The following is a 25,080-nucleotide window of genomic DNA, read 5'->3' as shown; positions in this document are numbered from 1 at the left end:
ATATTCGGCTCCATCACGAAGCATTCCAGGCCAGAAAAAAAATTCTCCAAGTCTAGCTAAAGTTTTAGCAACACCCAAATGTCCAGCTGTTGTTTCGTCGTGTACTTTGTGTAAGATTTTCTCTCTATCTTCTTTCGGGATACACAACTTCCATTGATCTTCGTAGGGTGTGTCTTTGAAGTCCAGCGAGTGAAGTATATGGTGAAATAATTTTCCATCTTCAATTTTGTAGTCTGGATTTCTTTCTGGATTCTCGGAGGTTGTTTTAAATTGGCGTTGATACCATTGACAAGATGGTTGTTTGTCAATTGTAGAAACTGCTAGGGGCAATCTTGACAAGTAATCTGGGAGACAATTTTCGGAACCTTTCTTATATTGAACTTCGAAGTCCCATTGTGCCAATTCCATAATCCATCTTGCGAGTCTTCCTGACGGAGTGATGATGCTGTTCAGCCATTTGAGAGCTTGGTGATCAGTGACAACTATAAAATGGTAGCCTTCTAGATAGTGTCTCATTTTCCAAATGCCCCATTTTACAGCTAGGCATTCTAATTCCGTTGCTGAGTAGTTTTTTTCAGATGAATTTAAAGTTCGGCTGGCATAGGCGATAACAACTTCAGAAGTTCCAATTTTCTGAGTCAAAACCGCTCCGAGACCTTCCAGGCTGGCATCAGTTTGTAAATAAAATGTCTGCGACCAGTCGGGACAGGCTAATACAGGTGCTTCAGTTAATGTTTTTTTTATCTTGTCGAAAGCTGCTTGTTTTTCTTCATTCCAATTCCAAGTTGTCTTCTTTTTTAACAAATCAATTAGGGGGGACATTAATACAGAAATGTCTTTAACAAATCGACGGTACCACGATACCATACCCAAAAATTTTCTCAGCTCTTTCAGGTTGGTTGGAGGTGGTAGTTTCAAAATGGCGTCGACTTTATCGGGGTCGGGATGCAGTCCATCTTTATCTATTAGATGTCCGAGGTAAGTGAGTTGGGTTCTGGCGAAAAAACATTTTTCCCAGTTAGGTACTAGTTTGGCTTCACTTAATCTTACAAATACTTCTTCTAGGAGTTTGAGATGTGATTCGAATGTTTCCGAGGTAATAACGATATCATCGAGATATGAAAAGACGTTTGGAGCTAGTTCAGCGGGAATTACTAGATCGATGAGTCGTTGAAATGTTGCTGGTGCGGAATGTAGTCCAAAGGGCATGACTACAAATTCAAATAATCCCAATCCTGGTACTGTGAAGGCTGTAAGGGGTGCACTATCTTCGGTTAACTCAACTTGCCAATACCCGTTCTTTAAATCAAGCGTAGATAAGTATTTGGCACCTTTTAATTGGTCCAATATACTATTTATGCGGGGGAGGGGGTAAGCATCTTTTTTTGTTACTTTGTTTAGTTTGCGAAAGTCAATGCAAAATCGAAGTTTTCCATTTTTCCTTTTAATTAGCACTACTGGTGAGCTCCAAGGGCTTCGAGATTTTCTAATTACTTTTTGTTTTAACATTTCCAGGGCTTCTTGACGCATAAGTTCCTGTGTTGCTGGATTTCTTGGCTGGTAACGTTGCTTAATTGGTGTGGATTCTTCCAGGCGAATTTCATGTTTCAGGAGTGGAGTTTGTCCTTTTATGTTTGCGAATAAAAGTTTCTGTTTTTCAATAAAGGTGTTTAATTCCTTTTCTTGATCCTTGTCCAAAGTTGTTAACCCTGATGTTCCAATTTCGCAAATGTCAACTTTAAACGAGTTAGTTAACAATCGTATATCTTGATTGTTAATTAGTAGAGAAAAGTTGAATTTTTTTAACAAATCCATACCTATGAGCATTGGTTGAGATAAACCAGGTAATACCAAGAACTTATGTTTTACCTTAGTTTTCCCTGCTGCGATCTTCATGTCAAAACTTGTTTTAACTGTGTATTGTGTGCCATTTGCTAAGGCCACAATAATTTCTTCTAAGTTTGCGACTCCCCCTTGAGCAATTAAAGTATTTGCTGTGTGGATGTCTATAAATGAGCCTGCTGCTCCTGTATCCACTAGGGCTGGGATGGTTAGATCTTCACATTTACAGTTGATGAAGATTCTGGAGTCGGGAGATGATAAGGTCGAACTTACTCCGATTGTTCGACCTTTTTTGCGTTTCCCGGCTTTTCACACTGGCAATCTCTGGTTAGTATGTTGTCCTTTCCACAGAATGAACAAAACTTCTTTGGCCTGCTCCGGCAACTCATGCGTCGATGTCCTGATTTCCCACAGCGCCAGCAATCCTTTTTTGGATCATATGGTTTGGAAATCTCTGCTACTGGTTGATAAGCTGTTTCCTTGGCGTTGACTGTTTGTAGGATCTCCGCGATTTCTTCAACTCTCTGTATTAAGGTATTTACAGAGTCTAGTTCGTGTCTCCTTATATGCAATCTATACTTTGGTTGCATGTTCCAATAGATGGTATCAATCTCACGAACAATGTCATAACCTCCATGTCTCCTCATCATGGTCCTCAAGGCAGTTGAAAATTCTCTTATAGATTCTGCTTTAGTTTGCAGTTTCCTTACTATTTGCGATTCCAGGTGTCTGAATTCGCTCGGAGAGAGATAAAATTTTCTTAGAGCTGATTTTAATTCTTCATAGGTTCTAATATATCTTATCTCGTTGCGGTACCAAAGTTGGGCATCGTCTTTTAGCAATTCCGGAAATCCTCTCAATAGTTGTTGGTCCGTAAATCCGTATGCGGCCTGCAATTCTTCTACACGTTCTAAAAATGTGTAGACGTCTTTGCCATCAAACTGACAACCCCATTTTCTCATCCTTTCCAGCACAAAGGTATCAGAATAGCCCTCATGTGGTGATGATGTTCTAGATGTTCCAGGTAGTCTAAATTGATGATTTAGTTCGATGTCTACCTGTTCTATTTGTTCTTGTGGTGGTGCTGTAGGTTGATGTTACGAGCCAGGTGTGAAGTTGTTGATCAAATTCGGATCTTCTAGTGCGGAAGTGTCTCGAGAGATATCTTCATCTTCTTTGTATCCTTCTGGATCCCTAGTTTTGTGCAGCAATTCTGGTTGTGTTTTTACAAATGCTACAAAGCGTTGTCGAAGCTCTGCTAGTGTTCCACTGGTATCGATCCGGTAGCTTTCCATCTGTGCGATTAAGTCGCTCTTCGATAAACCGTATATCCATTTTACTCCCATTTTGAATGGTTAAAAGAAATTGGAAGCGTAAGATTTTGTTAAGGTGTTTACTCAATGACTTTAAGTGAATAAATGTGATGAGGGATGATCTGTTGCTCTTTTTATACTAGTAGATCGGTCCCTTTCTCCTCCCAGAAGATGGAGATGGGGGGGTATTCGGGCATCTAGCCTTACCCGAGAAAGAGAGAAAAAAAAAAAAAAAAAAAAAAAAAAAATTTTATTTTCTTGCCCTTAGGCAGCAGTATCGGGCCCAAATAGGTCCGACACCACAGATATAACAAAATTGTTTTTGGGGGTTTTTACAATCCGCGCGGCGATGTCCTCGTTGACCGCAGCGCCAACAGTTCTTAGTACGGTCGTAGGGTTGAGTTAGACTACACACTATGCTAGTCAGGGTGCCGAGGTCAATCGGGCGACGATTAAAGAAGCAGGTCTCAAGGAAGTCCTTTTGCTCATCTTTTGTTAATTTTAAGATACTTTCTTTTTGGGCAACTAGGTCTTCACCGACGATCATGTCGGGGAATACGTGTTTCAAAAGGTGAGTAGAGATCTTTAATCTCTTTTGGGCTGCCTCAACTCGACAGAGGACCTCGTACGCGTGGTAGCCGGGGAACCATTTTTGGATTCTACGGATGGTCTGATAGACCCAGTTCTCGGTGTCCGGAGAGTACATGCTGTCTTCTTCTTCTTTCTTGCTTTACAAAAAAAAATTATAGTGTTTTCGATGAGTGGTACTGATCGATTACGCCTTTTTCTTTAAACGCGGTCTTTATATTCCTTAACCACCCATCCCCACTCTAGTATCGACAACAGCGCCCTCGCGATGACGAGAACTAATTGTACTTTTTTTCCACCCTGATATCACAAAATACCAATTTTTTCTCTATATATATATTTTTTTAAAACTTAAGTATAACCGAGAGAGCAAAAAAAAAATTTTAAGTCCCTGTTCGGGCGCCATGTAATGATCTGATTTTAATGCCAAAGGATTTGCTCGCCGGATGAGTCCGGGTCTTAAATTTTTGGAACTCTTGAGTTCTTTGCTCTCTTATAAAAAGTATAAAATAGTATTATCGTGATATGCAGGTAGGTAAAGTCAGTAACGAAGCGATAATTTAAACCTTCGAAAGCAGTTTTATTTAAACAAATGTAAGAAAGAAACAATAAACAATAAAAGAAATAACAATAAAAATAATGACTAAAAATATGGCTGCTTGATTAACTCTCATAAACAATATATATCAAAAAAAAATACAAAAATAGAAAATCCTAAACTAACTAAATTAACAATAGTAAAAAATAAATGTAAAACTAACTAACTAGCTTAAATCTAAATGAAAGAAGTGGAAAAGAATAAAGAATGTAGAGAGAAGTGAGATGAAGAAGAATTTAGAAAAGGTGAGGGGATAGAGGAAAGAGAGAGAAAAGAAGCGAGACGGTACGCCGCTATGGTGCTGCATCGAGCTGCATTGGATCCGCCGCAATACTGTAAAAAGACAATATTTAGTTCTCGCCATTTGTAACTTTCCCGGGGTGAAATGCTCAATAATAATTTCCGCGAGGGAGGTTCTAGAATACGCCCCTAGCTACGAGACGAGCGAAAACTAGGTTTCGTGCACGACTAGAGATTTCTTAATCAGGATTTCTAGATGCCGTTTCCGTACGACATTCATGCTCTACGCGAAGCTAGTGCGGAAAGAGAGAGAGAGGAAAGTTACAGGTTATTCTTCGCTCCAGATGTACCTCGAGTCGAAGAATAATACCTGGTGCATCAACTCGGTGAAGAGCGAGATGTACCTCGTCTTCACAGGGTCGGTTCTCCAGGAAATGGCGGGTCAGGATCGCGTCAGCCTTCCACGGATGTACCCCTGGTCAGACCTTGCGCGGCAGGTAAGAAAAGATGGAGGGCGAAGGGAGTTACTCTTGTACCAAGGTACCTGAGTACTACTCCTTCTGCAGGAATACATCCACCAGGTCGGCCCCAGATGTACCTGAGATACCGTCCTCGAGGATGAGGTAGGCAGGGCTAGCAGCACAGATGTACCTGTGGTCTGCCTGCCCTGGGGAGGATGATCTCATTCCTCAGGAGAGACGTACCTCACCCTCGGCGATAGATAAGAAAGGAAGAGAATAGGAGGAAAGGAGAGAGCTGCTGTCGTCCAGCCTCGAGATGTGCCTCGAGTCCGGTCGACGGCGAACTGAGGAAATTGTACGTGCAAGCAAGTATATACCGCTTGACGTTTCTACTGGGAGCTATGGCGCGAGTGAGAGAGACCACGTGCTGCGCGGCAAAGTATGCGCGCTCGGTACTCTCCTCCTGGCTGTCGAGCTGAGAGCTCAACCGTATAGATATATATATTCATGCATTGAAATAATATGAAATAATATGCTGATAAAATACTTTGTTTCAAATTAATATTTTAAATAAAATACTTTCGTTACATTTTATTAATTAATAATAAATAATTTTTTAAATCTAAGTTTTTTAATAATGAATTTTTTTTAAATAATTAAATGATAAATAAAACAAAGTTCAGAAAAAATTAATTATTTACTTAAAAATATTGTTGATAAAAATTAATTTTTTAAAGGAAATATTGGTTAAAAAAATTAATTTTGCTTCCTCATGAGGAAGCTTTGCATTCGTGATGATTTTTGATGTTTTAAAATTGGGTTACATGGACTCATTTTTATCTAGAATTAATATATATGAAGTTCTGAGCAAATGTCCAGATGTATGTGTGTGTGTATGAGTGTGTGTGTATGTCACAAAATATTGTGTACAAATTATCTCAGAAACGTTTTAACGGATTGTCCTGAAATTTTAAATGCTTATTGTAATTATTAATACCTAAAATCTAACAAGGATTTCCAAATATATTCACAACATTTTTTTTTCATTTTTTTCAAAATTTAAAAAAATTTTTTTTATTATATTTATAGACAGCAAAAATTCAAATAGTAGCTGGTGTCAGGAAAAACTGATAAAATTTACCCCCTCTATCTCCTCCAAAATTTTAAAAAAGTCAAACAATTTTTTTAGGGATATTTTACTATTAGGTGGGACAATAATTTCCCCAAGTTTCACTTTTTTGTCTGTATCGGCTCGGGGACCAGAGATACAGTTCGAAAACTGAAAAAGTGGTGATCTCGCTTCACTCTACTCTATTTTTGATAAAGCAGTTAATTTTTTTCACTAATATTTCGTTTAAAAATGTATTTTTATCAACAATAGTTTGAAGTAAATAATTAATTTTTTTCTGCACTTTATTTTATTTATCATTTAATAATTTCAAAAAAAATTCATTATTAAAAAAATAATAAATTTAAAAAATTATTTATTATTAATTAACGACATATAAATTATACCACTAATTAATTAACTCTCAGCCAAATTAATACTACATTTTTCTTGCAAGATAAAAAGAAAATTTTTGAAAGTAAGAAAGTATGTATGCTGACACCTACGGTGGAAAACCGGCGGCTTAACTTCTTTATCGACGATGAATTGAAATGTCACTATAAAACCCCTAGCTTATTAAACACTCTTATCCGAACATCATACACTTTAAACTTTATTTATTTAATAATAAAACATTAATTTAACAAAACTATTGCATAAATCAATCACTAAATAGTTTATTTATTGAATTCAATAATTCTTTTTTCACTCTTTCTACTGATTTTCTACAATATTTTCAGCCAAAGTGAATGATCCGCGAATGTCTCACGAATTCGCGGCACATTCCATTTCGTCGATCTGCCGGGGTCTGGATTTCGTCATCTAACGAAACTGTTTTTCGTGCACGCTAGAGATTGGTCTAGGACCAAAAACTTTTCCGTGTGTATTCAGAGAGAAGTACCTCTACTGAATACAAAGTATTCCAGGAGTGAGGCCGTGGTAAGGGTAATAAGGTAATGAGATGTGGTAATGCGAGGTGATGATTGAAATTGATTGAATATTGGACCTGTACTGGACTCATGTTGGAATTCTGATACTGGATTTACAGTACAAAATTTATATCGGAACAGTATCAATTTCATATCGTTTCTTCAGTACTGTTTTTTTGTTATGTAACTGATGATTTTTTATATGGGAACCTTAATGGATTTCCACATAGAATTCAATATAGGTTTCCATGTGGAATCCCATGTGGGCTTTTCCAGTAGGATAGATAGAAGTTTCAATAGTAACACAATATTGTAAGGATGCTTATTTTCAGTAGCTTTACTTTTAAAAGTAATGTGTAAATGTCCCTTAAGAACCAATAAAAAGCTTTAAACAATCATTTATTTATCTTATAGAGTAAATAAATACACATATTTTTAACTAAGGTATTATGTCGACTAATAATTTTTAAAAAAATTGATTTTTTATGTCATCCAAATAGTATTGGACATGAGATTTTATAAAGAAGAATTTTTGTGAAGAATATCCTTAAGATTTTGAATAGTATTTTATGTACGACTTCGGGTAGAAAAATTTTACAAAATTTTTTTTTAAGAATACAACAAAAATTCATTTTGGATTTTATGCAAGATGTCATATAGGAAATTTTTTGCAAAAACGTAAAAAATTATCCATTTGAGTATTTACATAAGAAATTTTTACACAAAAAATTAAAAAAATATTTCTGGAGGGATTTCAAGTAAATAATATGTAAAAGGAAATGCAAGAAGAATTTCACATGAGATAAGCAGGATTTCCATATTTCCATATAGGTTTCCATACGGAATCCCAAGTAGGAATTTTTAGTAGAGATATATAATTATATTGGAATCAAATACAAACCACTGTTAGCATTATTTGGAAAAAAGAACAGAATGCTACTCATCCAAGCGGATAAATGAAAGAATAACCTAATAAGGTGAAAGAGTCTTTGAAACCTTATTTTATGAGAAAACTAGAAATTAACGTAGGATGATAAATTGTGATACTTTAGTTACAGAATTCTTATTCCGGGAAAGTTAAAGAATGACCCTTAAAACAAAGTACTGAGACAAAAGAAGAAGTGTGCGGAAAAATAGATAAATGAAAGTTCCCTTGAAGTTCAGCGAAAAGTTTAACCTGATATGAATAAAAATTCCTGAAGTGGCCCCTAATTACGTTTTGGGTAAAGAACATTAATCATAATTATATGTTTTGATAGATATTACACAAAGAAACTTTATATATACCACTTTTTCGTAAACTCTGAGTCCACAACGAATTTTTATTAACTTTACTACTAAATATTAAAAAAGAGATCAAATCTCACTGGTCTGCGCAAAAAAATGTTTGTTATTATTTTCGTTTACAAATGTTAATTTTTAAACATAATTTTTTAATAATTTAAACCAAAATTTTGTATTTTTCGGACAACAGCGAAATGCATTGTACCCTTCTCTATCATCCCTCAAAATTTTAGACAAAAATTTTTTCTAATTTAACGTAAGTTGGATACTCGCAAAACATATTTTCAAATACTAGGTCACGTGAGAGGTTAACATTTCCCCTTAAATAAGAAATTTAATTTTTTCCCGCTTTTTCCCCAATTTAATAATCAATTTATTAATAATACATGGTGAGTTTAATAAAAAGTGGTATAAAAAGTTTTTCCATGTAGGAAATATATTCATATTTTTGATAAATATGTAGAATATAAATAAAAAGTGTAATTTATTTAAAAATGTATATCTTTTGTAACGATATCAAAATTTATGACATCTTAATTTTCATCGACCGTGATTTGGACGTGAAGCCTACTCTTTTTATATTATTGTAAATTAACTATAAGGAGAGAAAATTTATATTATAAAACCATTGTAGAAAAACAAAATAATTTATTTTTATTACAAATTATATGTAAAATTGAATTCAAAACTGTTTAGGTGAGAACAATGAGTTACTGCTTTTGATCTTGTTTAAAAATTTTGGATGCAGCCGATAAATTGGCGCAATCTTATTTAACCAATAGCTCTTAGGCTCGAAATAAGAAGATCCAAAGTTATAACTTGAGATCGTTTTAGTCGAAAGAAGAATAAAACAACATAACTCGACATTTTGAATTTTATAAATCTGACCTCCGTTAGATTCGATTTAAGCGCATTAAGATTTGCAGGAAATGACGTTTTAATCTCAGACAACCGAAATTTTTTTAAGCTAGTGTTATTGATCTTTTCACACGAATTACTTTCTTAGTAATAAAATATTTTTGAATATTTAAGAAGATCAAGTTTAATATCTACATGTTATAATCTAAAATATTATATGTTAAATATTAAATAAAAGTGAGTAAAAATTCCTGACGTGGATCACCCAAATTAAAGATGTACTGTATTTGCTTGGAAATATAGAAAATTAAAACATTATTATGAGTTGAAAAACTGCCTCAAAGGATTTTTCAAAAAAATTAAATTTCTCATAGTTATAAACAATTGAAGTTTTTTGTAGTCTTAAGTTAAAAAATGAATATCTTAAAACTACACAGAAAATTAAAAGGCATTATAATAAGCTACAATAAGTTACATTTATTTAAAGTCTAGAGAAGCGAAAGAAAAAACATACTTGGATTGGAAGAAAGTTCGTGGAAAGAAGTATAAAGCACGGGCTATCACTTGCTTCGATATTACAGGGGAACTCATAATTTTAAAATGTCCAATTGAATCAGGCCACTCACATGCACGAAATCAAGAGGAGTGTCAAGGAGAAGCTGCAAAATACAATTTGAAACAAAAAGCAGAAGAACATCCGGAACAACCTCCTGCACAGATATTAAGAACAGAATTAGCTGAACTACACGGAAAGAAAAGGTATCGTTGTCCCAACCATAAAAATATTGTTGGTCATAATATTGTTGAGGCATCCATACATATAGCTGAAGCAGCTTTCAGTATGGATACATTGACAAAAAAGAATGGTTGTGGCAACCATATAATATTTGTACCTATGATATGGATATATCAACCACATATATAACATATATATATATAACCACATATATCAACAATATTGGTTTGGATTTTAACAATTTTGTTATCCTATCCATTTTTGAATTGCTAAGGCCCCTATAGACGCCTGCGCACCTTGTCTGCGCGGTGATGCAATATATTACGTCTATATTACTCGCATTAATTCTAAGCGTGTATATGTCCGCAGTCCTAAACATTTTCTATAATCATTTAAGAATTATATTGATCCCGGTTAATGTGTTTTTTAAGTTAAAAATGGAAGCTGAGTGCATTGATTTCCTTAAAAAAAATAGGCTTCGAAGTTGACTGCGTCCTTTTAAACAATTTACATTCACCTTTCCCAGTCATAATTTGTAAATGGGGAAATTCTTCAATGTTTGCGACACTTAGGCACGCACTATAATTATAATACTATAATAAAAGGTGCGATACGATTGTTTATTTTGTTAACGAATTTGTATTTGGCGATTATTTCAAAAAAATAAATACGTTTTTATGGGACTCAATGTTTTAAATTAATCAAAAATAACCTTATTGATAATATTAAACAAATAAAATAAACATAAATTGTAACCATATAAAATGGTTGCTTCAACAATATTAATATGGTACACTAAATAATGGTCGAAGCATCAATTAAAAATGGTTGTCACATCCATATTAGCATTTGTATGTTTTCCAAATATATGGTTCCCACAGCCATATATTCTAGTTGTGCTAACAATTTAAAGCTAGCTATTTAATATGGCTGGAGCAACCGGAGGTATGGTTGGGACGTATTTTTCAATATAATATGGTTGAGACAATCAAAGGTATGGCTGTGGCAACCATTGATTTTTTTCCGTGTATCTGAAGGTGTTTTAAGTCAACTACCAGAAAGAGAAAATTTAAAAAAATCAATGCGGAAAGAACGTCGACGAAATTTACCACCTAATCTCAACAACACGAAGGATTACAGGAATTGTATAATAATCCTCTTGATCGGACATTGAGGAATAATACTCATATGATTCTAGCACTTGCATTTGTACCTGTAGCAGAGGTTTTGCGTACCTTTCATATTTTAAAAAATGATTCTACCGCCAACCTACTTCCAATTTTGAATTACTTTGAAGAAAATTATATTGGCCGAGCGCTAGAGAGGAAGAAGGAGGGCTATTTTTCGCGATACGCCATACAGCTTTGGAATGTATACGATGCAGCATTGAGTGGAGTTCAAAACACCAAATAATATTAGCGAGGGCTGGCATAACCGTTTCCAGGTTATAGTTAGAAAACACCATCCAGATTTATACTCAGCGTTGACTGAATTTCAGAAAGAACAAGCGGACTCTGAAATCATTATTACAGAGCTCAGTTTAAGAAGAAGAGTCAAATTCTGCGTGCTAGCGCTAGAGACACACAGCGCCGCACAAAAAACGCGATAATTTTTTTGCTAATTGCGATCCACGAAATTTTTAAACGGTTTTCGAATCCTTATGAAATTTCCTTTCCAATAAACTTTGGATCAACTTTCTACGACAACGAGAACATGGTTTATTTTTTTAATAAACAATTAATTTTGCAATAACAATTATAAAAAATAAAAAATTTTCAACTAAAACTATCATTTTCTGTGTAAATACCTATACCAATTTTTATAAAGATCCGTTCACTTAATTTTAAGATATTCATTTTTTAACTTAAGACTACAAAAAACTTCAATTGTTTATAACTATGAGAAATTTAATTTTTTTGAAAAATCCTTTGAGGCAGTTTTTCAACTCATAATAATGTTTTAATTTTCTATATTTCCAAGCAAATACAGTATATCTTTAATTTGGGTGATCCACTTAAGGAATTTTTACTCAAATATCTGATTTTTAATTGTAACCCTATTGAAAAACCCTGTACGTGTACAAGATCTTGTACAAGAAAATATACATGTTTAGCAGCTAAACTTGTACCAGTTCTGGTGCGGAAAATATACGTTTTCTTGCACCATAATTTGGTACTTCTTTTTGTACATGTGCATTCCCAAATAGCACCATACTTTGCGTGAAGTTAACGGGAAGTTAAACACATTAAGTTCGAAAGCTAACTCGGTTAACTTCCTGTTAAGTTCCCTGTTAAGTCCTCTGATTTATACTTTCCCTTGTTAACTTGCAGGAAGTTATCGATGTAAGTTTGCTGTAAAAATTAGAAGGAAAGTCTGTGGTACTTAAATGTGTAAGTTTTAAGAAGTTTGTTTTTTAAGTTTCGATAAAACTTCTCTAAAACTATCGCCGCAAAGTTTCCATTAAAGGTGATTAGATAAGTTTAATTTATATGAATATAGAAAATATGAATATATTTATTTATTATTTTGCATGATTATTATTATTATTATTATTTCATTTATTTATTTCCTTCCTCGTAGGAAACTTTATAGCGATGACAATTTTCGAACTTCCTAAAATCAATTATTTTAATAAATTTTTAACTAATATAATTATATTTCGACATGAGGAACAAATGTCCGGATGTATGTGTGTGGATGTGTGTGTATGGCACCGCTTCTTGTGTACAAATTATCTCAAACAAATGTTGACGGATCGCCCTGAAATTTTGTTTGCTAGTTCTACTTACTAATACCAAAAATCGGACACAAGGATTTCAAAAAATATCCACACAATTTTTTTTGGGACCATTTTTTCAAAAAGTCAAAAATACATTTTTTGATAAAAAGCTTTTTATTATAAAAATTTCACTTTATTTATTTTAAAAACGTATTCTTTGCGTTAAAACGAATTTTTTAACCTATATTAAGGTCATATTTTACCTAAATTTATAGATGAAATCATTATTATTATTTTTTCAAAAAAATTTAATTTTTTGTTTTTGTTAAAATTTTTGTTTCTTTTTTCTTAAAAAAAAATTTACGCCAAATATTTACGCAAAATAGTATTCCTTACATAGAAACTAATTGATTGATCTATATATTTTACATAAATTTATAAAATTTTTAATGTAAATTAAATTAAATATTTTCTGCGAGGAAGCATAATGTTCGTGAAATAAACATCACATTTATGTAATATAAATGTCCACCCCTTCTTATTTATTTAATTATTTTCTTAAATTCATTAAACTCGAACGACAATAAAATAATATAAAAATAAGTGAATAAATACACGGAGAGAAAAATCTGCCTTTTATAGTATAGAAAGGTTTACATTTAATGCACAGAAATTTTCTATGCTATATAGACATGAAATTTGAGTAATTATAGTACAATCGTATGTCTTTTTAGCATGAAACTTGTCTATGCTAATAAAGTTTGTCATATAGCCTCTTATTACATACTTATTATACTTTTAATCCAACGGCGCCATGCGAAGATCGCACATAACATCATCCTACTATGTTTGCATAAGTTCTATGCTTTTTCGGGGATAGACTCTTGCAACTGGCGATTAGGCCACGCCCACCTTTACTTAATTGGAACTGCCCTAATCGCCAGTTGCAAGAGTCTATCCCCGAAAAAGCATAGAACTTATGCAAACATAGTAGGATGATGTTATGTGCGATCTTCGCATGGCGCCGTTGGATTAAAAGTATAATAAGTATGTAATAAGAGGCTATATGACAAACTTTATTAGCATAGACAAGTTTCATGCTCTATTAGTATGAAAAGTTTAAAGAAAAATAGCAGCAATCTATTTCATACTATAAAAGGCAGATTTTTCTCTCCGTGTATAAAAAAAAAAAATTATTTACTTATTTTATATATTTCGTTTTTACCATTGTTTCCTTTGAAATCCCTTTTATTTATTACAGAGAAATGTTTGTTTGAAAATAAATTTGGGGGGATTGGGGAATGAACCTTCGTTCGACACGCAGAAAGAAACAACCTAACTAACTAACCTAACCAACCAAGTGTGGATGAAAAAAAAATCTTTCTCTTAAGCTGCAAGTGATCTCCCATTGGTTAACACGTAGTTGACTAAAAGGGCGGGCTAATTCAAAAGTGGCTCCAAAGAAACATTTGAATATTCTCATTATAAAACTTAATTCAACTATCATATAATCTAAAAAAGTTCACTCAAACAAATTTTTAAAACTGTAAATTATTTTAAAAAATATTACTGAAAAACATTAATTTTATTAGTCAAAAAGATAGGTGAAAAAAAATTATTTTTTATCAAAAATATCGGTGAAAAAAATTAATATTTCAATCAAAAATGAAAAAAAATTATTTTTTTATCAAAATGGTGTTGAATTGAATCAATTTTCAAAAGGAAAAAAAAGAAATATGTTTTTTTGTAAAAGAAATCATTCATTTATTCAAAAATATTGATGAAAAAAAATAAATTTTTTAAGTAAAAGGTTGATCAAAAAAATTTATTTTTTTTCAAAAATATTGGTGAGAAAAATTAATTTTTTAACCAAAAATATTAGACAATATTGTTGAAAAAAATAAATTTATATTTTAAAAATTTATTTGAATGACCTTTTTAGATTATATGATAGTTGAATTAATTTTTATAATGCAAATATTCAAATGTTTCTTTGAAACAATTTTTGAATTAGCCCGCCGTTTTAATCAACCACGTGATAACCAATGGGAGATCGCTTGCAGCTTAAGGGTTCGGTCACACTATTTCATGCATGCAGAAACATTTGGCAGGTCACACTTCAACGAAATCTAGTGAATGTTTAGTAACTTTCTAGTAATTTTCCAAAAATTTCGGTTGTAACTAGAAAGTTACTAAACATTTACTAGATTTTGTTGAAGTGTGACCGGCCAAATGTTTTGGATAGTGTGACCGTACCCTAAGAGAAAGTTTTTTTTCCATCCACACTTGGTTGGTTAGGTTAGTTAGGTTGTTTCTTTCTGCGTGTCGAACCCGGGTTCAATCCCCAATCCCCCCAAATTTATTTTCAAACAAACATTTCTCTGTAATAAGTAATAGGGATTTCAAAGGAAACAATGGTAAAAACGAAATATATACACTGAAAAAAATGTTGCCGAGAAATTCAACTACCATTGGGTAGTTGACTAGAAAGTAGTTAAAATAACTACTTTTTTAGTTAATCTAATCATGTTCATGTAATTAATGTAACTATTTTTAAGAAGTTAATAAGTAATAGTTGATTTTACGTAAATATGTAGTTAAAGTACAACTACAGGTCGGTAGTAAAATTAACTTTCTTAAGGTAGTAAAAACAAGTGGAATTGTAGTCAACTCAAAATTTGAAGAGTAGTAAATCTAACTACTATTCACCAGTTATATGAAATGTAGTAAAAGGAATTATTTTCTTTAATTAATATAACTGCTTTTTGAGTAGTAAATTTTTTATTAATTTCTATGATTTTATAGGCTTCAATAAAATTCTTGTTGTAGAATTAACAAGTCGTCTGTACACAGAAAAAACCTGAATTCAAATTGAGTATAGATTCTATACTCAATTTGATTCGCAACAAAAATGAAACTGGTTGTTTCATTTCGAGTTCTAAGGTAAAAGTATCAAAATGAAACAGGCAAGTTTCATTTTGAGAAAAAGAAAAATGGAAAAATATTGTGAAATAACGAATAATTTTGCACAAAAACATGAAATATAATAATTACAAAGAAGTAAATAACACGCTAAACTTAATATATTTGATTAAAAATTGCTTGTAATCGCGTAATAAAATAATAAAGGAAATATGTTTTTAGGTTAGAAAAATGAAAACATGTGTTTTGACAACAGGAACGGTACTGCCAACTTAAATAATAGCGGTAAATTTAAAAACTTATGAAATTAATTATTATCTACGTAAATAATAATAAATAATTTTTATTTAAAAACTTCTAAATATTCGCACTGGTCAAAATAATCTTTCTGGTGTTGTTGAAATATTAGAAACAATAATTGAAATACAAAATTACTCTGCTTATGATGCCAACTTAGAAATCTGAAATTCCAGCCAATATCATTTTGAATAACATGAAGTTTGTCCCATACTCATTTCGATACCCAAAAGAAAATGAGTTGCAACAAAAATGAGTCCAAGTTTTTTCTGTGTAATTAAAACTACTACTTTAAGGTATCACATCGGCACTAATCTGAGTCAAAAGTTTGTAGCTCGCATTACTACTTCCCGCACTATACTTTCGCCCTCAACTCCCTATACTCTCAGCCCATACTGTACCTACTTCTACAAATACACTCGTACACGTATACCCCACACTAGCAGCGATTGGAAGGAGTAGGAGGTTTGACAACGTCGCTATAAGTCTCGCTTTGACTACTGTGGACTACTGTCTCTCTCTAACTAATGTTACCATCCTGCGATGTTGCCACATCAAAGTGGCGGGTGTGCTATATATTGCAAATAACGTCATGAAATAGAATTTTTAATTTATAATTACGAATAAACGGCACGGTAAATTATAAATTTCTTTGTATATTTTAGTTCCAAATTTATTCCTGAATTCAACATTAGTTTTTGAAAAAAATTTATAGAAAACTTCTGATGATATTTATGAAAATGTACTTCTCCCCCATACATTAGTCCCGTCTCCCATGCAAAATAAGCAACTTTGATTGCTAATATCTCTGGTTTCGTACGGCGAAAATTTCACTACTCAAAGTGGTAGAATAGGCTTTAACCCCTTCGTGCCCAGGCAAAACTGAGCATATAAAAAAACGAAACTAAAGTGGTTCCTATAGTTTTTGGGGTCGCTGATTACGAATCTGGTGTTAGTTTTTGAAAATTCAAAATGGCGGATTCAATATGGCGGACGAAAAAATAAAAATTGTTCGGATTCGCTTGAAAATTGTCACTCGGGGGTTTTCGGGGTCGCTGATTACGAATCCGATATTAGTTTTTCAAAATTCAAAATGGCGGATCCAATATAGCGGACGAAAAATCAAAATTGTTCGGATTTGCTTGAAAATTGTCACTCGGGGGTTTTCGGGGTCGCTGATTACGAATCCGATACTAGTTTTTCAAAATTCAAAATGGCGGATCCAATATGGCGGACGAAAAATCAAAATTGTTCGGATTCGCTTGAAAATGGTCACTGGGGTGTTTTCGGGGTCGCTGATTACGAATTTGGTATTAGTTTCTCAAAATTCAAAATGGCGGATCCAATATGGCGGATGAAAAATCAAAATTGTTTGGATTCGCATGAAAATGGTTACTCGGGGGTTTTCGGGGTCGCTGATTACGAATCCGATATTAGTTTTTCAAAATGACGGATGCAATGTGATGGACGTATTTTTAAAAGTTATTAACAAAAAAAATCCAACGCACTTCTTGCGGAACCTCAAGGGTGGTGTGGAAGGCCGTTACAGACATAAAAACATAAACTTCTATTGCTGTTATACTTTTAACTTATTTTAATTTGTTTAATTTAAATTAGTTTCAATCGATTGTTAACGATTATTAAAAATTGATCTGCAACATTGGATTTAAGACTCAATTTTTGAAAACTAATACCAAATTCGTAATCAGCGACCCCGAAAACCCCCCAGTGACCATTTTCAAACGAATCCGAACAATTTTGATTTTTCGTTCGCCATATTGGATCCGCCATTTTGAATTTTGAGAAACTAATATCGGATTCGTAATCAGCGACCCCGAAAACCCCCGAGTGACCATTTTCAAGCGAATCCGAACAATTTTGATTTTTCGTCCGCCATATTGGATCCGCCATTTTGAATTTTGAAAAACTAGAATCGGATTCGTAATCAGCGACCCCGAAAACCCCCGAGTGACAATTTTCAAGCAAATCCGAACAATTTTAATTTTTTCGTCCGCCATATTGGATCCGCCATTTTGAATTTTCAAAAACTAACACCGAATTCGTATTCAGCGACCCCAAAAACCCCCGAGTAACCAGTTTCAAGCGAATCTAAAATGTTTTAAAAATTCGTCATTTTTCATAATTATTTATATTTTTTTCTGAACAATATAAATTTTTAAACAAAATGTGAGTTCCATTTTTTGAAAGCTCTATCCTTCCTGAAAAAAATGCACCAAGTTTGAATAAAAAATATTTAATCTGTTTAGAGTTCTGGAGGTTTTTGTAGGTGGGACATATATGTCCCATGGGCACGAAAGGGTTAAGAACATTTTTTTGTAGAATTAAGAAATCCTTTGTGATTAAAACTACTACTTCAAGTAATATTTTTTTACTATTTTAATTAATTCAATAAGCTTAAAAAACGTTTTTGATGTAAAATGTAGAAATCGTTTCCAATTGAAACTACTACTTTCAGTAGTAGCTTTTACTACTTAAAGTGGTTCAATAGGCTTTAAGAACATTTATGTCGTAGAATTAAAAAATCCTTTGCAATTAAAACTATCACTTTGTAGTAGATTTTACTGCACTATGCAATTAAACAACTTATAATATAATTGAAAGATGAAAAATTTACAAGTCAAAACTTAAAATGGATAGTTATAGCAACTAATAAAAGTAGTAAAAATGACTACTTTAAATAAAACTTTAAATAAATTTAAATTTTCTACACAAAACCTGTGCCAGTCCATTAGAATGGAATTTTTGTCTTATAAAGTTTTTCGACAACATTCATTGTATGTTTACCTTTGGAGGTTATGTCTACAATCGATGTCTCTAATTTTATAAAATTTAAATTTAAATTCTCAACCCCTGTAAAATGCGGTATGTTAATATATCCTTATTTTTTATTTATTTTTTACCTTTAAAATGCGATTTCCGACAATAGATCTTAAACCGATTTTTTTATTGTAGTTCCTGATGAGCCATGTACATGGCGAAAATGCATTCGAGTGGTTGTCTTGTAAAAAAATTATATTGAAACCAAATTGAAATTATTTCTTATACGGACCAAAGGCCATAAAAGAATCCAAAGTTTATATTAAAAATTAAGGTCCTTAAAAATACAACTTGATACTTTAAATAGTTAAATTACCAATTGGACAAGCAGAAAGTAGTCTTCGAGTAGTTTGCAGAGTATCGTAGCGAGCGTGCGTGATTAGTCGGTTAAGGTATCGGATAGTGAGCGTTAGGGTCGAGGGTTCAATTCCCGTCGGTTAGAAATTTTCTCTGTTAGGTACATAATCGTTAGGGCATAAAATAAGCGCCAGTATAGGAGAGAGGATGAAAAAGTCAATTCTACTGATAATAAACAATTATAAATAAAAAATAATTTTATTTTCCTATTTTAAGTAGTAAAATCTACTACTTAAAGTAGTAGTTTTAATTGCAAAAGATTTATTAATTCTACAAAAAAATGTTCCTAAAGCCCATTGAACCAATTCCAGTAGTAAAATTTACTACTTAAAGTAGTAGTTTCAATTGCAAAATATTTATTAAATGTACCAAAAAAATGTTCTTAAAACCTATTAAACCACTTTAAGTGGTAAAATCTACTACTTACATCTTGAGTTGTTTTAACATTTTTAAATTGAGTTAATACAATCGAAAAATGTCATTCTACCAATTACATTTTTAATTGGTTTAACTATTTTTATATAGTTAATAGAACCGTTTAAATTCAGTTGAGGACCTATTGTACTACTCAGAGTAGTTAAAAAGTAGTAAAACCTACTAGTTTTTTTTTCAGTGCAAAATAAGTAAATAAATTTTTTTTTATTATATTTATTCACTTATTTTTATATTTATTGTCGTTCGAATTTAATGAATTTAAGAAAATAATTAAATAAATGAAATAATATTAATAAATAATAATAATAATAATAATAATAATAATAATAATAATAATAATCATGCAAAATAATAAATAAATATATTTATATTTTCTATATTCATATAAAGTAAACTTATCTAATCACCTTTAATGGAAACTTTGCGGCGACAGTTTTAGAGAAGTTTTAGCGAAACTTAAAAAACAAACTTCTTTAAAACTTCCACAGTTAAGTACCACAAACTTTCTTTCTAATTTTTACAGCAAACTTACATCGATAACTTCCTGCAAGTTAACAAGGGAAAGTATAAATCGGAGGACATTTGGAATTTCGGGATACTTAACAGGAAGTTAACAGAGTTAGCTTCCGAACTTAACGCGGTTAACTTCCCGCAAAGTATGGTGCTATTTGGGTTATGTCATTGTTTAGTAAAAATTAAAAACTTTCAAGGCTGCGCAGTAATTTTCTTAGGACTTTACAGCTACACAATAATTTTTAACATGCATAAGTGAAGAGTTTTAATGATTATAAATTATTATTAAAATCTCAATTTTTTTTTTCAAATGTACTTGTACTAGAACATGAACGGTTTCATGTGTGAGTACTTGTACATGAACCTGCACAAGAATATGTACAAGAACATTTACATTTTCTTGTACATGTTTTCTTGTAAAAGATCTGATACAAGAATTTGTTCCAAATTCTGATGCAAGAAAATGTACATTTTCCGCACTAGACCTGGTACAACTTCAGCTGCTGAACATGTACATTTTCTTGTACAAGATCTTGTACAGGGATTTTCAATAGGAAAGGGTTAATATCTAGATAATAAACGTAAGTATGTCTTTCTCACAATTAATATAAAAATACAGATAGACAAAAGATAAACACGATCGTCACCAAACGCAACTGCGCTTGCGCCAATATGACTCTCTTGTTGGTAGAAATAAGCGCTTTTATTTGAAATGATTTACTATAAAAACATGTTTGGAAAATAGTAAAAAAATTAAGTGTTAAATTCATATGTAAGTTGATCTATAAGTTCTTGTACATTTCAACAAAATTTTTGTTTAAACTCTTCGTTCACGCACGAAGTGATTTAATATACTAACAATTTAATATGCAATTTTAAAGTTTCTGTAACTGTTGAGTTAATTTTTTCTGTTTTTAGCAGTTTTTTAACAAGGAAAAACATTTCGGATGATTGGACATAATCACAGAAAAAACCTGAACTCAAAATGATAGCGTATGCTACTCATTTTGATATGCAGCAAAAATGAGTCAGGTTGGTGGCGCCACTGTCTATGTCGTTTAGCATTGACTCATTTTTGCTGCATATCAAAATGAGACTAAGTTTTTTCTGTGATGCATTGGATGATTGAGCAACTGATCCAATTGTACAAATGTCGTTTAGACAATTGAGCAGACGGCTTGCTCAATTATTCAAATTGCTATTTCAAAAATTCCTTTTTTACTAGGGAGAGAACAAAATTTCTAAGAATGTTAGAACACTATAGAAAAAATGATTATAATATTTTCTACACTGGCAAGACGTGGCTATTGCGTTTGGTGACGGTCGTTGGTATCTTTTCTGATAGATTTTTAATATTAATTTTAGCCCGTGCAACAACAGAAAGTGTAGCAATGCGACCAAATGTAAACTCATCATAAACTAGTCATATTCACTTTAACATTATTCTAGACATGTGCTAACTATAAACATTTTTCCACATGTACATTCAACACAGTTACTTTCGCTAATCTATTTAACAAAACTCATAAATAAAATAAACTTGAACTTTTCCTAATTAATTGTTTTCTCTAAATTCTAAATAATTCTATGACAGATTTATTTCATTTCAATATAACGAGCCTTTACAAATATATTACTTTATATAACTTACCTCTCCCAATCCTTGAATAAATCGTACAATCATTAACCAATAAAAGCCCCAATTTGCAGAAGTTGGGACCAGTAATCCAAAAACAGAGTTGATAAGCATTCCTATACCAAGAAAATATTTAGATCCATAGCGTTTAGCAAGGATCCCGAAAGGTATTTGTGTTATAACGTATCCGTAAAAAAATGAACTGAGCAGGTAACCTTGCATCTTCGTATCCCATATATATTCTCCATCACTATTTTTCTATAAAAAAATATAATAATGATCACTATTTTTTTTCATCCACTGATGGTTCCCCTACTGAAAATCTCCGTACACAATTTTGTACATTTTCCTTTACAATAGTTCAGTAGCTGAGCTTCTACCAGTTCCTTACTTTGTACATGTTCAGCACCGTAAATTGAGACAACACAGAAAATTAAAAGGTATTAAAATAAGCTGCACCGCTTATTATTTTAATCCAATTTTGCTTACTTTAATACCAAAATGGATTAAAATAAGCAAAATTGGATTAAAATAATAAGGGTTGCAGCTTATTTTAATACCTTTTAATTTTCTGTGAAATTCCTGTACCTGCAGGTTGATTCTGTACCTTTTCCACTTCTCACTTTTCATATACCACTTTCAACTTCCAACTTTCCACTTCCACTACTTTCCACTTTTCACACCTCACTTCCAACAAGTGGAAAGTTCCAAAATGTGAAATGTAAGAAGTGGGAAGTGAAAAATTGGATGTGGAATGTGGAAAAGTCACGGAAACAACCCCCTGTTCTTGGACAAGTTCGTATACATTTTCTTCAATGACGTATAATTATGTACACAATCATGTACCAACTATTATTTGTCAAAAATGGCCACTTTCATGTGTAAAATTTTTTTACACAGCAAATTTGAGAAAATCGTAAATGTCAATCATAAAAACTATCTCCTTAGGGGCTGTTTACAAAATACGTAACGATTCCAGGGGGGAGGGGGGGTCAAGCTATTTGTTACGGACAGCCAAAAAAATGGCGCTAATGTATGTAACTGAGCGTTACATGGGAGGAAGGGGGGGGTTTGAAATTTCCAAAAAAAAAGCGTTACGTATTTTGTGAACAGTCCCATTATACATGTTAAAATTTACTGCGCAGCCTTTAAAGTTTTAATTTTACACAAAGAAATGCACAAACATATACATGATTTTATTCATGTTCATGTACATATTCATGCCAGTGACTTTTTTAACAAATGATAACTAGTATTAGATCATACGTAACTCAAGAAAATATACACGATCTTGTACAAAAACAAGTACAGGAACTTGTTCCAATTTTTGATGATGAACATGTACAAGTTCCTGTAAAGAACTGGTAAGAATTTAGATACTGATCTTGTACAGAAAAATGTATAAAATTATGTACAAGGATTTTCAATATGGTCTATGGGTTATTTGCATACTATCACGTATGAACGTAAAATGAGTTTTTAAAAATATAAATTGCAGACTAAAAATATTCTAAGCAGAACTGACTACTCTCTAAATCTAAATCAGTAGAAATTTTACTAATTCAATCAGTACTTTTGATTTTAACTGAAGTTTCAGTTATTTTTTGAAATTTACTACTATAATTAGTGAATATATAAGCAATAGAAAATAACTTATGTAAATCAGTAATTTGTATATAACATAATCTTTAAAATTAACTATTAAATCAGTAAATTTTGCGGCCGCTGCCATATGTTTATATTATTGATTCAATCAGTAATTGATATTTTACTAATTGAATCAGTAAATTTCTACTAATTATCAGTTGCTCAATTCTCGCTATAGCAATTAGTGGATTTCTACTGCTAATCAGTGAAATATGACTGATTCAGATTTAGAGAGTACTTTTTAAGTACTCTGCATAATTCAATAGGTCCTTAACTGAAGTTATTTCCTTGTATTGACACCATTAAAATAATTGAAGCAAATGAACATACAGTTATTAATGCAACAAAAATTTAAATTAATTTAATTGAATTTAAAGAAATTTCACTAAGATTTAGTAGTAGATTTTACAACTAAAAATAATCCGATAGACTACAATGTCATTTTTGCAATAGAATTAACAAATCTTTATCAATTAAAAAAACTATTTAAGGAAAAAAGTGAAATTTGTCAAATCTGTCACTTTAGATATGCACGATACCTATAGCAAATGATGTTTCAATTCCGAACGGCGGAACGCGCGCCAAGATTTGAAAAGAGTTACAAATTTTAAACATTCATCAAATAGAAAATATGCAAATTTTTTCTTTATTTATAAAAAAAACTTTAGAATTTTGTTAAAATAATAAAAATTAAGCTGATATATTTTTCATATTTACAATTCTTTAATGAAATTGTTCTTTTTAATACATGTTATAAAAAAATAATAATTTATTTATACCAATTTACTTATATTAATACTAATAATCACTATTTCTTTACCTTTAACTATCGCCCTATATTAGTTGCAGACGCCGTTAGATGGCAGCAGCATGCAGGGAGCACAAAGTTGCAGCTGTCATATTACTTAAAATTAGTGATTATTAGCATTAGTATAAATAAATGATTAATTTTTTATAACATGAATTAAAAAAACAATTTCATTAAAGAATTGTGAATATGAAATAAAAATACTGCAACATTAAAAAAAAAAGATTTTTGTTAAAAAATTGTAATTGTTAAATAAATTTTAATATAAATTTTTCTTATTTTTATGTATAAAAAATTATATTTTTGTTGAAAATTATGATGGCAAAATACAAATTTAACTAAATTTTTTGATCCTTTATTTAAGAATTTTTTAAAATGTTATAAGTAAAAATTTATGAAAAATATATCAGCTTAATTTTTATTATTTTAACAAAATTCTAAAGTTTTTTTTATAAATAAAGAAAAAATTTGCATATTTTCTATTTGACGAATGTTTAAAATTTGTAACTCTTTTCAAATCTTGGCGCGCGTTCCGCCGTTCGGAATTGAAACATCATTTGCTATAGGTATCGTGCATATCTAAAGTGACAGATTTGACAAATTTCACTTTTTTACCTTAATAATTAAATAATTCTTAATTAATTTAACATAAACAATGCAGAAGTGAACTTTTAAGAAGTCCATCTCTCAATTACAAAATGTTTTTTGAACAATTTTAGCTTATTTATCAATTTTTTTTTACGTTATTCCTAATGTTGACCCAATATCCACCCAGCTGGGTGGACATTGGGTAAATCAAATCCGCCAGGGTATGCAAAACAAGAAGTATACAGCTGAACCACAATGATAAACTGTCCATGGACAGTTTATCATTCGAAATATTTTCTACTCAAAGATAAAAACATATATTTTATTGAGACCACCTGGAGATATGAATAACCGATTTTTTAT

The 25,080-nt window shown here is 31.7% G+C and overlaps 1 protein-coding gene across 3 annotated transcripts in view; it reads right to left on the bottom strand.

Moving 5' to 3' along the window:
* The window catches only part of LOC127279120 (putative inorganic phosphate cotransporter), a 114,279-nt gene that overhangs the window by 50,131 nt on the left and 39,068 nt on the right, over positions 1–25,080 (bottom strand). For all 3 annotated transcript variants that reach the window (XM_051301269.1, XM_051301270.1, XM_051301268.1), the window contains exon 3: positions 21,690–21,932. In XM_051301269.1, the coding sequence (XP_051157226.1) occupies positions 21,690–21,932 (243 nt within the window). The remainder of the gene's footprint in view (positions 1–21,689; positions 21,933–25,080) is intronic.

This window comes from Leptopilina boulardi, unplaced genomic scaffold (genome assembly GCF_019393585.1).
Source record: "Leptopilina boulardi isolate dan_hultmark-lab unplaced genomic scaffold, ZJU_Lbou_2.1 LbouV2_214, whole genome shotgun sequence".
Lineage (NCBI taxonomy): Eukaryota > Metazoa > Arthropoda > Insecta > Hymenoptera > Figitidae > Leptopilina > Leptopilina boulardi.
Note: the sequence above shows the minus strand (reverse complement) of the source record. Positions and strands in the feature narration are given on the sequence as shown.